General features: G+C 44.5%; 1 protein-coding gene across 6 annotated transcripts in view; it reads right to left on the minus strand.

Moving 5' to 3' along the window:
* RSU1 (Ras suppressor protein 1) overlaps positions 1-12,237 on the minus strand; it is a 274,063-nt gene that overhangs the window by 210,449 nt on the left and 51,377 nt on the right. For all 6 annotated transcript variants that reach the window (XM_053225357.1, XM_015077841.3, XM_053225356.1 and 3 more), the window contains 2 exons: positions 7,594-7,714; positions 84-202 (listed from right to left, as the gene is read on the minus strand). In XM_053225357.1, the coding sequence (XP_053081332.1) occupies positions 84-202; positions 7,594-7,714 (240 nt within the window). The remainder of the gene's footprint in view (positions 1-83; positions 203-7,593; positions 7,715-12,237) is intronic.

Consider the following 12,237-nt stretch of genomic DNA (forward strand, 5'->3'; position numbering starts at 1 on the left):
AGTTTGGGCCCTGGCAAATAAATTTCACTTTCAGAACGCAAAGTACCATTTTAAGGAGATTTATAGAATTAAAAGTTTCTTACTAAGGTAGAAGAAGTTTCCGGGAAGAGAGTTTTCATTCAAGTTGTTGTAAGTCAAATCAAGGACCTCAAGAGCTGGGAGAGAGCCAAATCCTCGAGGCAAAGTGTTCAGTCTGTTCATGCTGTGGTTGGGGAAAAAAAAAAAAAATCCAAGACGTCACACACAAAACGTTTATGTTCAGACATCACCTCTGTGTCACAGGCCGAAGAGCCGTGTGTAAGAGACTGAAAACTCAGAAGAGGCCATAATTCTGCAATCACTTTATGTTCTTTTAACCAACACAGTAATTATACTTAGAGAACCTCTATGCTCATTAAACATCTGAAAATGTCTCATCATTTTCTGCAAGAAAGCTCAGTCCCTGTGTTACACAGAAACTTCAATCATCACAAAATATCTGTCCATCCAGAGAAAAACTGCCTCACGGATGTGGCAATAATAATTCCTCAAAAGATACAGATTAAGCTTTGTCGTTTTTAGACATTTGCTTTATTTCATTTATTCCAATGGAGGAAAAAAAATCACTTTCTTGTTATGCAATTACTAACATTCAAAATGATCTCCAATTACAACAGTGGTTGCCAGGGGCTGAAGGAGGGAGAAATGGGGAGTTGTTGTTTAATGGGTATAGAGTTTTGCCTGATGAGTAACTTCTGGAGGTTGGTGCACAAGAACGTGAATATACTTAACGCTACAGAATCATAGACTTAACAATGGTTAAGATGGTAAATCTTATGTGTATTTCTTCATAATTGAAAACTAATATATATATATATATGTATGTATTTCCACTGAAATCTAAAGTAAATACACTGTTACTATCTTTTATTATTTTCTTTAAGACCCTTACTTTTCTTAATGTGGTTCCCTCTGAGCATACTTAAAAGAGGATTTAAAAAATTTTTTAAATATTTACTTTTGAGAGAGAGAGAGAGAGAGAGAGACAGAGCATGAGCAGGGGAGGGGAAGAGAGAGAGGGAGACACAGAATCCAAAGCAGGCTCCAGAATCTGAGCTGTCAGCACAGAGCCCAACACACGGCTTGAACCCACGAACCATAAGATCATGACCTGAGCCGAAGCTGGACACTTAACCAACTGAGCCACCCAGGCACACCCCAAAATTTTTTTAGTCTAATATAAGATTAAAGGTAGGAGGATTGAAGGGTAGGAGGAACTGTGACATTAAAATGCTTTGAGGGGGCGCCTGGGTGGCGCAGTCGGTTAAGCGTCCGACTTCAGCCAGGTCACGATCTCGCGGTCCGTGAGTTCGAGCCCCGTGTCAGGCTCTGGGCTGATGGCTCAGAGCCTGGAGCCTGTTTCCGATTCTGTGTCTCCCTCTCTCTCTGCCCCTCGCCCGTTCATGCTCTGTCTCTCTCTGTCCCAAAAATAAATAAAAAAATAAATTAATTAAAAAAATAATAATAAATAAAATAAAATGCTTCGAGGCCTCGATCCTTCTCATACTAGATACAATCCTGTCCACAGCTGCCAATCACCCACCAACCAGGCCTCATAAGAAAAAATTGATAGCACAGGGGGAAACCAAGGTCAAAGCGATTTCTACCTTTTGGGTAGGAAAGTCACTGGTTAACTTTACACTTAATAAAAGTAACCTCCACGACCCTTTGCCGTAATGACAACAACGGATTGTTTCTACCAATTCACCTTGTGTGAAGCACATTGACATCAAGTTTCACCTGGGTCACCAGAACGATCGCGTAGTTCAGGCAGGACAGCGCTTACTATCATCTCTTTAGAGCTGACATGAATTAAGTGACAAGGACTTCTGGCTCGCCTGGTGAGGGTGACAGGTATCTGGGAGCACCTAGCCCCTCCCCCCGATGCCTAGATTCCAACACAAGGATCTGAGGAAACTGAAAGAAAAATCACCAATACTGGACAAAGCACATTAGGTGTTTCTTTACCACTCTAAGTTACCTCTTTTTGAAAATCACCAATAAAGTTCGTGTTTCCAAACACAGTAGTAGACTTTGGAAAGATGAGGTGCAGGAAAGCGCCAGTCAGCCTTCCTCAGAGCAAAGAGACATCTCCCAGAAGGAGATCTCCATCTCCAGCCCAGAGTGAGCCTGAGTCTGTCCACCTGATGGACAGAGGTGGTTCTCTTTGCTAAGAGAACCAGAGGGGGTTCTGAGCCAGAGGTGGTTCTCCTTGAGACAGAAACCAATACCCCCAGGGTGTCCGGATCACTGCAGAGGCCCCCCGTGCAGTGACAGCAGTGACGGCAGGGAGCTCGCCAACCTGGCAGGCAGAAAGGAAGCCCCAACTCAAATGCTTAAGGGGGTCCGGAAGCGCTGCTGGCCACAAACAAGGAGCCGCAGGGGCGCACGTAGTCCCCAGCCATCTCCACGTCCACGCGTGGGACCGTGGCTCTGGGGGCCCCTGCGGGTGTCCGTGAGAGGTTACAGCAGGGGCAGACAGAGCTGGGTGATGGTCCGAGTCCAGCCTGGCACCGCTAGCTGGGTGACCTTGGGGAGGTTGCTGAGCTTCTCTGAGACCCAGTTTCTTCAACGGGAACATGAGGAGAGCAGTACTTTCCGGAAGGATCGCCAGGAGGCTGACAGCTGAGACGTCTGAAGCAGCTCGGAAGATCTGTGGCTCGCAAAGGGTCCTCGAGAAAGGAGAGTCATCACTACCACTGGTTTTCAGGAAGCCTGAGAGAAGTTTTGACTCGGTTTCCAACAGGTAAGCTCACCCTGGGAGAAGACCGCTGCGGGCAGCCTGAACAACTGAGCGGGGCTTTCCTGTCTGGGTCGCCAGCTCACCCTCAGATCACCTCCAGTGTTTACACACAAAGTTGCTGATGGCGCTCATGCGTGCCATGATGGTAAGAATTCTTCTGTCTGCCCGTGAACCTTGTTTCCGGTGTGTTTTGGAAAAGGGAAAGCACCTGCACACGATGTAGAAATTTATAAAACCAGGGGGTGGAAGGCTGGTCGGCATCTCTTCTCTTTCTCTTTTTCAAGAGCTAGGAAGGTCCTTACTAATGCTTCCCTTCTGGAACGTTTTGACTTCCAGAGGTCCTCTTGGGCTCCTCTTGCTTCAGTAAAACCTTCTTAGTTATTAGCTAAGGGTAATAACTCTTCTCACGTCCACGGTGACCCACTCACGCACACAGCCACTCAGAACTGTACTTACTGAAAACTTCTAAGTTTCGCATGATGAGCTCCAGCATCTCACGGGGTCAAAAACCATTCCAGAAGAGTTAGCCCACGGTGCTACTGTACTGAGATTATCCCAGAAATAATTACCAGCAAGTAGCCAATGTGGCTTTATATTCTGTAGAAAATGACCACAAAATGAACCACATTTAAACAATTAGAAACATAATAAAACTTTATTTATTCAGAGGGCCTAAAAATCCCTTCAGGCCTTGCCATCATCAGGATAAACAGCAAATACCGTATATAACTTTGAAAGCAACTTCTGGTTGAGCGTGCTGTTCAGAATATGCATATACGTGGCCTAAATGCTGTGCTGTAGGGTCTCGTCTGTGTGTGTACAGACGTCATTTTTATTTTAACTCCAGTACACTTAACACACGGTGTTACATCTATACGTTAAGTCTCGGGTGTACAATACAGTGATTCAACGCTTGCATGCGTCACCCAGTGCTCATCCCAACAAGTACACTCCTTAATGACCTTCACCTATTTCGCCCATCCCCCCACCCACCTCCCCTCTGGTCACCATCAGTTTGTTCTCTTAAGACTCTGTTTTGTGGCTGGTCTCCGTTCTTCTTTGTTCGTTTGTCTTGTCTCTAAGTTCTGCATATGAGTGAAATCATATGGTGTTTGTCTTTCTCTGACTTATTTCCTTAGCAGCAGGCCTTCTAGATCCATCCATGTTGTTGCAAATGGCAAGACTTCATTGTTTTTTGTGGCTGAGAAGTACGTGTACACATACACACACACCACGTCATTCCTTCATCTACTTAAGGATGGCTTCTATATTTGAGCTATTGTAAATAATGCTTTAACACAGGGGTGCATATATCGTTTCAAATTACTGTTTTCATATTCTTTGGGTATGAAAGTACGACTGGGTACTAATACACAGTAGTGGGGTTACGGGATCATATGGTAGTTCTGTTTTTAATTTTTTCAGCAACCTCAAATGTTTTCCACAGTGACCGCACCAGTTTGCATTCCCACCAGCAGGGAAAGAGGGTTCCTTTTTCTCCACATCCTCACCAGCAGTTGGTGTCTCTTGTGTTTTTGACTTTAGCCATTCTGCCGGAGGTGAGGGGATGTCTCATTATGGTTTTGGTTTGCATTTCTCTGATGATGAGTGATGTTGAGCATTTTTCAGGTGTTTTTTTGGCCACTGAATGTCTTCTTTGGTGACATGTCTGTGTATGTCTTCTGCCCGTTTCTTAACTGGATTATTTGGGGTTTTTTTGTGTTGAGTTTTTTGGTGTCTCCTATGTGTCTATTTTTATTCAGACTGCTTCCTCTAAAGAGTCCTCTCTCTATAACTTTCCTTAAACAGGGCTATGCAGGTATAATTCTTTATGCCACTTGAGAACAGAAATATCCTTTATTGAAACTCATGTCAATTCCTCTCCCAGAGAGCTGAGAATTTTTGTTCAAACTTTGACAATTCCATCTATACAGCGATGTAATTAAATACACAGAAAGTTTTACACAATGAATAAAACACCGAGAGCCAAAAATGCAAACCGCTCCAAAGACAACAGAGAGGGAACTAAGATGCGTTTGACTAAAAAAAGAAAACTTTTTAACTCTGTCCTAAGGTACCTCCAACCCAACTGAACAAAACCTGAGCTCACGATGTTATTCCCACAGCTGTCCCCATCTTTATTTCTATTTCAGCTGCCCAGACAGACCCCCAGGCATCACCCATACCACCAGTGACCGTCTTGTGAGTTTTAGCTCTTAAGTATTTTTCACACAAAACCCCTCTCCTGGCTGGGCACTGCCACTGCCCTAGTTCACCTGGAACACTAATTCAGCGTGCTTAGGGGTGTCCTGACCGCTTCTTACCCCAACCTCCCCTCCGCATGACCTTTCCTACAAAAATCCAATCTTTTCTCATACCTCCTGTTCTGCCTGCCGTAAAAGCTCCTCATGGTCGGCAGGATAAAATCAGAGTGCCTTTATTTGGCACCCAGGGCCACCCTGCCATTGTAGACATTTATTTGTTTATCGTTGGTTTCCCCAACTGTGACGAACGCTCCATAAAGGTTGGATGGCTACTACCTAGAACGGTGCCTGGCACATAGTTGGGAGCTCAGGAAATACTCAGGAACGAAATAGCAGACACTCGTGCTTCTTTACCTGGCCGCGCCTCTTCCCTCACCGCTTCCTGCCTCACATTTTACACTCAGCAACACTGAACAACTTGCGTGGAACACGCAGTACTCTCAGCTTATAACCATGTCATTCTTTAAAAAAAAAAATTTTTTTTAATGCTTATTTATTTTTGAGAGAGAGAGAGAGAGAGAGAGACAGACAGACAGACAGACAGGATGAGTGGGGGAGGGGCACGGAGAGGGAGACAGAGAATCCAAACAGGCTCCAGGCTCCGAGCTGTCAGCACAGAGCCCGACACGGGGCTTGAACTCCTGAACCGCGAGATTGTGACCTGAACCGAATTCGGACGCTCAACCGACTGAGCCACCCAGGCACCCCATAATCATGATATTCTTGCAGCCTGGGATGCATTCCTTCTGCCTCTGAGTCAGAGAAATTCATTTCCATGCATCAAATTTTGGCTCAAATACTGCCCCCTATGGGAATTTTCAGACAACCTCACCTGTTGACTAACCCCCTTGGCAGTCTCTCCCACCTGCCTTCAGACAACCTCCAGCATGTCAGGGATGTGGCTGTGAACCGTCACTGCTCATTTACAGCTGGCTCCGCCCCCACACTTCAGGCCAGGGACTGTGATTTTCACCACTGAACCCCAATACTAGCAAGGTTCCTGACACAGATGAGACAGCTACATAGTCCTGAAGTAAATGAAACAAGGAAGAAAGTGATGATGATGGCGAGGGCAATGGACACAGCCAACACAATGTACTGCTTACCGCGGACTGGGTACTGTGCCTGGCACCTTATATATAAATGACTCGTTAAACCAATTAATCAAAAATTAACAGTAAGAATGTACCTAGTTTTGTACAGCTAGTATACACATCTAGTTTTAGCTTCTTGCTTACATACAAATTAAAATCAAGACTTAATAATTCCCAAAACAAAGATATAAATGAGGGATCCTTTCTTTTCTGTTTTACCAGATGGGTACACAATCTCCATATGTGTAGGGGTAAAAGCCATCTGATTTAAGTCATATTCCCCTTTTCCTTTAAGCTCTACTTCCCCTCAGACATTAGGAAAGAGAATGCTCATGGATCTTTCCAAGATTATATCCTAAGCAGAGTGAACATCAAATGAGTCTCTAACCAAACTCCCCCTAGAAAGAATATGCTCAACTAAAAATCCTTCCATGAATAGATGTTTTTTTTTTTCCTTCATGATTCCTTCCTATGAAATTGATAAATACCTGGCCAGCTTCTATCACCATTCCATGTAAATCACTAGCTTAACTAAAGCATTTAATGGCTATAATTTAATGAATATGCAACTTCACACAGCGGATGAAGCATGAGTGGACAGCTTCACCTCACAGCTTTAACAATGAAGCTGGGATTCAGAAGCCCAAGTTCTGGTGGCATCTATGGAGTCTCATGGAGAGGGCCGGACCCCAGATAATGGGGTCCTCTGCCTGGCTCGGTCACTAAGCTCAGGGGCAATCAGGAAAGAGTCACTGAGGCTCTCGGAAAGGGCCTGACTTCCACTCCACAAAATGAAAACTACTGCCCGCCCTACGTCCCTCATAATTGTTGAGAGGGTCAAATCCCGGCATGAGGACTTTGAAAACTGGAAAGCAACAGATGTATTATTATTATTCACTGCTACCTGGTTCTGCCACCTCAGGTGAATCGAACCTCCTCTCTTCACCTTTGTATAAAGAAAGACACAGGATTATAACCTCTCAACTACATAAAAGAATTGTAAGAATCAATGGAGCAGTGTTCGGAAATGTATCTTCCCTCCCCCCCCCCCCTCACTTCTGTGGTAGGAAGACGCTTTGTAAACGATTTCTACTTAAAACAGAGAGAAAAATCAACCACACTGCAACTGGTCTGAACAGTTAACGCTATGCAAATAAGTCCCTTTCCAGTCAATGTAACTGAAATAAAATTTTGTTAGAAACCAAATACGACAAAACACACACACACACTCCCTTACTGCACCAACAATTAGCTTTGCAATTACTTCTCTAATAGATATGCATAATGCAGCCCACTGGAAAGACATATTAAAAGCAGTAAAACTTTTGTTAAAGTCCTACCACACAAAAAGAAATTAGAAGTCAGTAACAGACACAGTCCCTCCTGTGCTCATAGCCTGCACGCGCCCTCCCCCTCTTCCTCTTCTGTTCTTTTCTCCTCCAGGGATACTCACCCCAGATTCAGGTGTTTGAGTTTTTGAAGGCTGCTGATCTGTGTGGGCAGCTCCTCAATCTGGTTATTAAAGAAGTTCAGCACTTCCAAATTCTTCAGCTCTGCTATGTTTGGCGGCACAGCTAGGGAAACAAGGATGCTGGGTGTGAATACAGGAACCTCGCTCTGCGTAAGGAACGCCAGCAACACATTGTGTTTTTCTTGCCCAGGAAAGAGAGATGAAACTCCAGTATGACCATCTGATTCACATATACATACATATTACTTTTTGTAGGTTTTCCTTAGGTTCACAACTCACCATCGAGTAGAAATGAAAACGCTTCTTTAAAGGGCAAGAGAGAATTTCAGGCTGCCATTAATAGCCCATAGGTGAATACTCCAAAGCATAAATTCTTTTATAATTGCCATACGATGCCTCACAAGTACGACTGTTTTCTTCCTTTGGGTTTCCTTGCACCTCTACCTGAAGGAAGACCGCAAACGCCAAAGCCCTTCCTGGTTAATGATACATTCATCAAGGTGTTTCAATAATCTGATATCTGAAGAGCTGTTTTCTTTTTTTAAAGTTCATTTTTATTTATTTTGAAAGATAGAGTATGAATAGGTAAGGACAGAGAGAGAGAGGAGAGAGAAAATCCCAAGCAGGCTCCCCACTGTCAGTACAGAGCCTGATGCAGGGCTCGAACTCATGAACCATGAGATCATGACCTGAGCTGAGATCAAGAGTCGGACACTTAACTGAGCCACCCCAGGGGCCACATGAAGAGCTGTTCTCTTTACACTGCACTAAATCACAATGTAAGTTCAACCTCAAATGATGAAATATTCAACCAACCTCTTTCATGATTTTGGTTTCTGGTCTTTACACCTTGATCGATCTCACACACACACACACACACACACACACACACACACACTTTACATCAGATCAGCAACAGATCAATGCACTGTTATTACACAGAAATATGAAAAACCAACTCAGTAGCATGATATGAATACTAGCATGCAGATCAAAGGTTAAGATAAACCAATGAGGATCTATAAGAGTCTTCCTTCCCTAGAGCATATACTTGCAAATATCAACTTGCAGGCCAAAGGCATCTTTACCTCAAAAGTACTAACTCTCCATTGGTAGCAAGGAGATCTGTAACAGATGCCCCCCATTGCTAATCCAGCCTTCCTACAAACATTTGATACAAACCGTTGGCTTGTCCACGGTTCATGTCAATTCTAACACCAAGACTACCCATGTTACCGAAACCACTGACATGGGCCTTGGGTACAGCACAACAAAGGGTCATGTCTTATGTCAGTGCCTTTACTTCCCATCCCAACAACACCCTCCAGGGCGCACTCCAGAAGACTGGGAAAAACCAGGAGCACCTTTACTTAGAACCACTACAAAGGTATACATCCGATTCCAAACAGACATCTGAAACAGTTAAGGAGGGAGCCGCTGCGGGAGCTCTGGTGCATAACTCCCAGCGGAACAAGAATAAGGAGGGCAGGCACACTGTTCGTTACAGTTCCGAGTCCTCAATTTCAGCTTCATAAAATGTCTAAGGTATCGATGATCTGACTTCGCTAGAGGGAAGAAGGCTTGGTAAAGGCAAGGGAAATGCTTTCACTGGAGGAAGGGATTGTGAGGAATATGAATCAGTCTGGATTCAGACACTTGGGAGGTGGCAGCGGTCCCGATGGAAAATGCACAAGGCACAGACAGTTACTCAAGGGGACGGTTTGGGGAGGAGATAAAAGGGTGGGTTTCCATGGGAAAATTGAGGCAGCTAGAAATTAACCTCCAGAAAGTGTACTCTTGGATACCAACATGAATGCATAGAAGCCCTACCTGTACAGTTTGGCCTTAAAAGCACATTTATGGGTGTGTGGTCGGGGAGACACTTTCCGGGGAATCAACGGCATTCACGTTGCATAAAGGATCGCAGAGAAGTTCACTCAGGTGCACCTGCTGAGTCGCTGGGTGTTGTCAGCTGACTCTTCTCTCCCCACAACGTTCAGTGTGTAAGGCACAGCTCTACTGATGACTACAGCCCTGCTAGTCAGCCCTGCTCGGGGACCTCACCCTTTTCCCCTGTGCACCCTCCAGCTACCACTAAGCTTCTCTCACCGCATTCATCTGATTAGTTTGAAGAGCAATAAAGAAAGTTAGTGCAACCAGGAGAAAATGATGATCTCAATTTAGCCACAAACCAAGAATAATGCAGCCAGAATTACTGCTGCCTTCCCCAAGTTACTCTGCCAATGCAATTAAATGCTGGTCTGAAGGTATCGCCTTTTTGACAGGATGAGACATTACTTCACTCTCCTTGCTAAATCAGTCCAATTTAAAACCACAAATTATGCTAAATGTGATTTAGGGCTTTGTTTTGTGGACACAAACAATAACCCTACATTCAATTTACTCTACTTCTCCCAGCCTTCTGTATGCATATGAATTTTGTTGTTGAGACTCCATTCAAGCTAAAAAGGGAAAAACATTACACAGCTAATATTCTCTCTCAATTACAGAATTCCCACCACCTGGCCGTAGCAAAAATCAGAAGAAATTAACATTCAGACCTGGCTGGATGGGATAGCATCCACTCTTTCAGCCAGTATTTAGAGAATGCTTATGATGTGTATAGAGCCACACTTTTAACACCTAGCATTTCAATACGTCTGGGATTAAAGTGAGAAAGGTGATCTATTTAAAGAAAGTAAGTTACAAAAGAAGTCTCAGAGTAGATAAAGGGAAACAGCTCTTGGGCTTGGAAAACTAATTCTAACGAAATTATACATGAAAAAAGAACGAGTTAACAATATGAGCTGTGCAATAACTAAATTATACACACATGCAACATGAACAAATGCAGCCTTTAGGGAAAAAATGGCAGTAATACGTCACCGGTCAGAATACTCTGGTGAAATTTTTCAAGATCTCTGCCTGACACATTAGCATGAAGTATTTTAAAATGTAAGTGAATGGTCAGCATCGATAGATTTATTTTCTTTAAAGTTTATTTATTTTGAGAGACAGAGACAGAGAGAGAATCGCAAGCAGGCTCCGCACTGTCAGCATGGAGCCCAGAGTGGGGCTCGAACTCAGGAACCGTGAGATCATGAACTGAGCCCAAAACAAGAGTCAGATGCTTAACTGACTGAGCTACACGGGTGCCCCGATGTATTTCTAATTACGCCCTTGCAACATGCGTTTTCGTCTATCCGTTCTGTTTGTGACTGTGACCCCAGCTGAGCACAAAGTCTAGAGACAACAAGGAGCTGAGTACACAAGGGAAACAGAGGGCCGTGTGCTGTGTGGACACAGGAGTCCTGGCTGGATTGTGACCCTTTCTAAGTTCTCTTCCACCTGGCTTCAACATTCTACGATTCTCCAAAGAGCTGGATTAAGAAAATCAACAATATGAATTTAAATAATGCAACAAATGAGGTCCTCAATTAGGAAGCTCAGTCATGTAGAACTTTGCTTGTGACAGAGCACTGAGTGTCATTTTCTGTCAAAAACGGCTGCTTTGATTTTAAGACTCCAGTTGCCACGTTTGAGAGAGAGGTGCCTGACCGCTCTCAGGTGTTCCCTGGCTCCTAAATGCCACATTCTGCTTTAGTCACAGGATTAGAGGACCACTGGGAACACTCTCGGGCCAGAGTTTCCGCTGTATTTTAGCAAAGGTGACAAAGATGTGGTCCTGCCACCCCAGGAGCTATACCCAGGGACTAGCCTCAAGTCATCTTCTGGCAGTTAACAACAATTCAGACTAATGAGCCCAGCAGGAGCCTCTTTTCCTTCAAGGCCTCCTAAATCTAGAACCTGAACGTTATTCTCATTTGATGTGAGAAGCATGAGCCAGCCAGACTTAGCAGTCGGCCTCTGCAGTTCTGGGACAACCCGACGAGAGTCGGCCCCAAGTCCCGGGGTGGGCTCCCCAGTCAGGGCCGGAAGGGGACCTGCCTAATCTCCTACATTAACACTCCCTGCGAGGCTCCCTCTGGCAGGAAGCCTCAGAAACCACTCGCTGGACACAACGGACAGGCCAGAGCGCTCCAACTCTAATCAACAGTTGACCCAGTAGCGAGCAAGAGTCAGCTGTCTCGTGCAACGGAAAAACCTGAAGAAACGACTGTTATGGCAATCGGACTTTCACTTGAGGAGCGTTTTGTTCGGGGATGTAAAATTAACAATTCCGTAACCAGTAACTTGTTTTTAAAAGCCTACTAGTTCATCCACACGATAAAAAAAGTACAGGTACACTCTGGAGCTGGGTTGTCCAAGGCACAGTCACGACGGAAAGCAGTATGGACGTCCCTCAAAAAATTAAAACTAGAATTACCATATGATCCGACAGTTCCACTTCCGGGTATTCATCCTGAGGAAATGAAATCACTGTCTCCAGAAAATATCTGCACCCATGTTCACTGCGGCATTAGTCACAGGGACCAAGATGCCCACCGATGCGTGGATGGACAATGAAATGGGGTGTGTGTATACACAACGCAACACCGCTCACCCATAAAAAAGGAAATCCTGCCATTTCCAGCAACATGGATGGACCTGGAAGGCATCATGCTAAGTGAAGTAAGTCAGAGAAAGACGAAAACGGTATGATCTCACTCATACGTGGAAGCTTAC

The sequence above is a fragment of the Acinonyx jubatus genome, chromosome B4 (genome assembly GCF_027475565.1).
Source record: "Acinonyx jubatus isolate Ajub_Pintada_27869175 chromosome B4, VMU_Ajub_asm_v1.0, whole genome shotgun sequence".
In the NCBI taxonomy this organism is placed as follows: Eukaryota; Metazoa; Chordata; class Mammalia; order Carnivora; family Felidae; genus Acinonyx; species Acinonyx jubatus.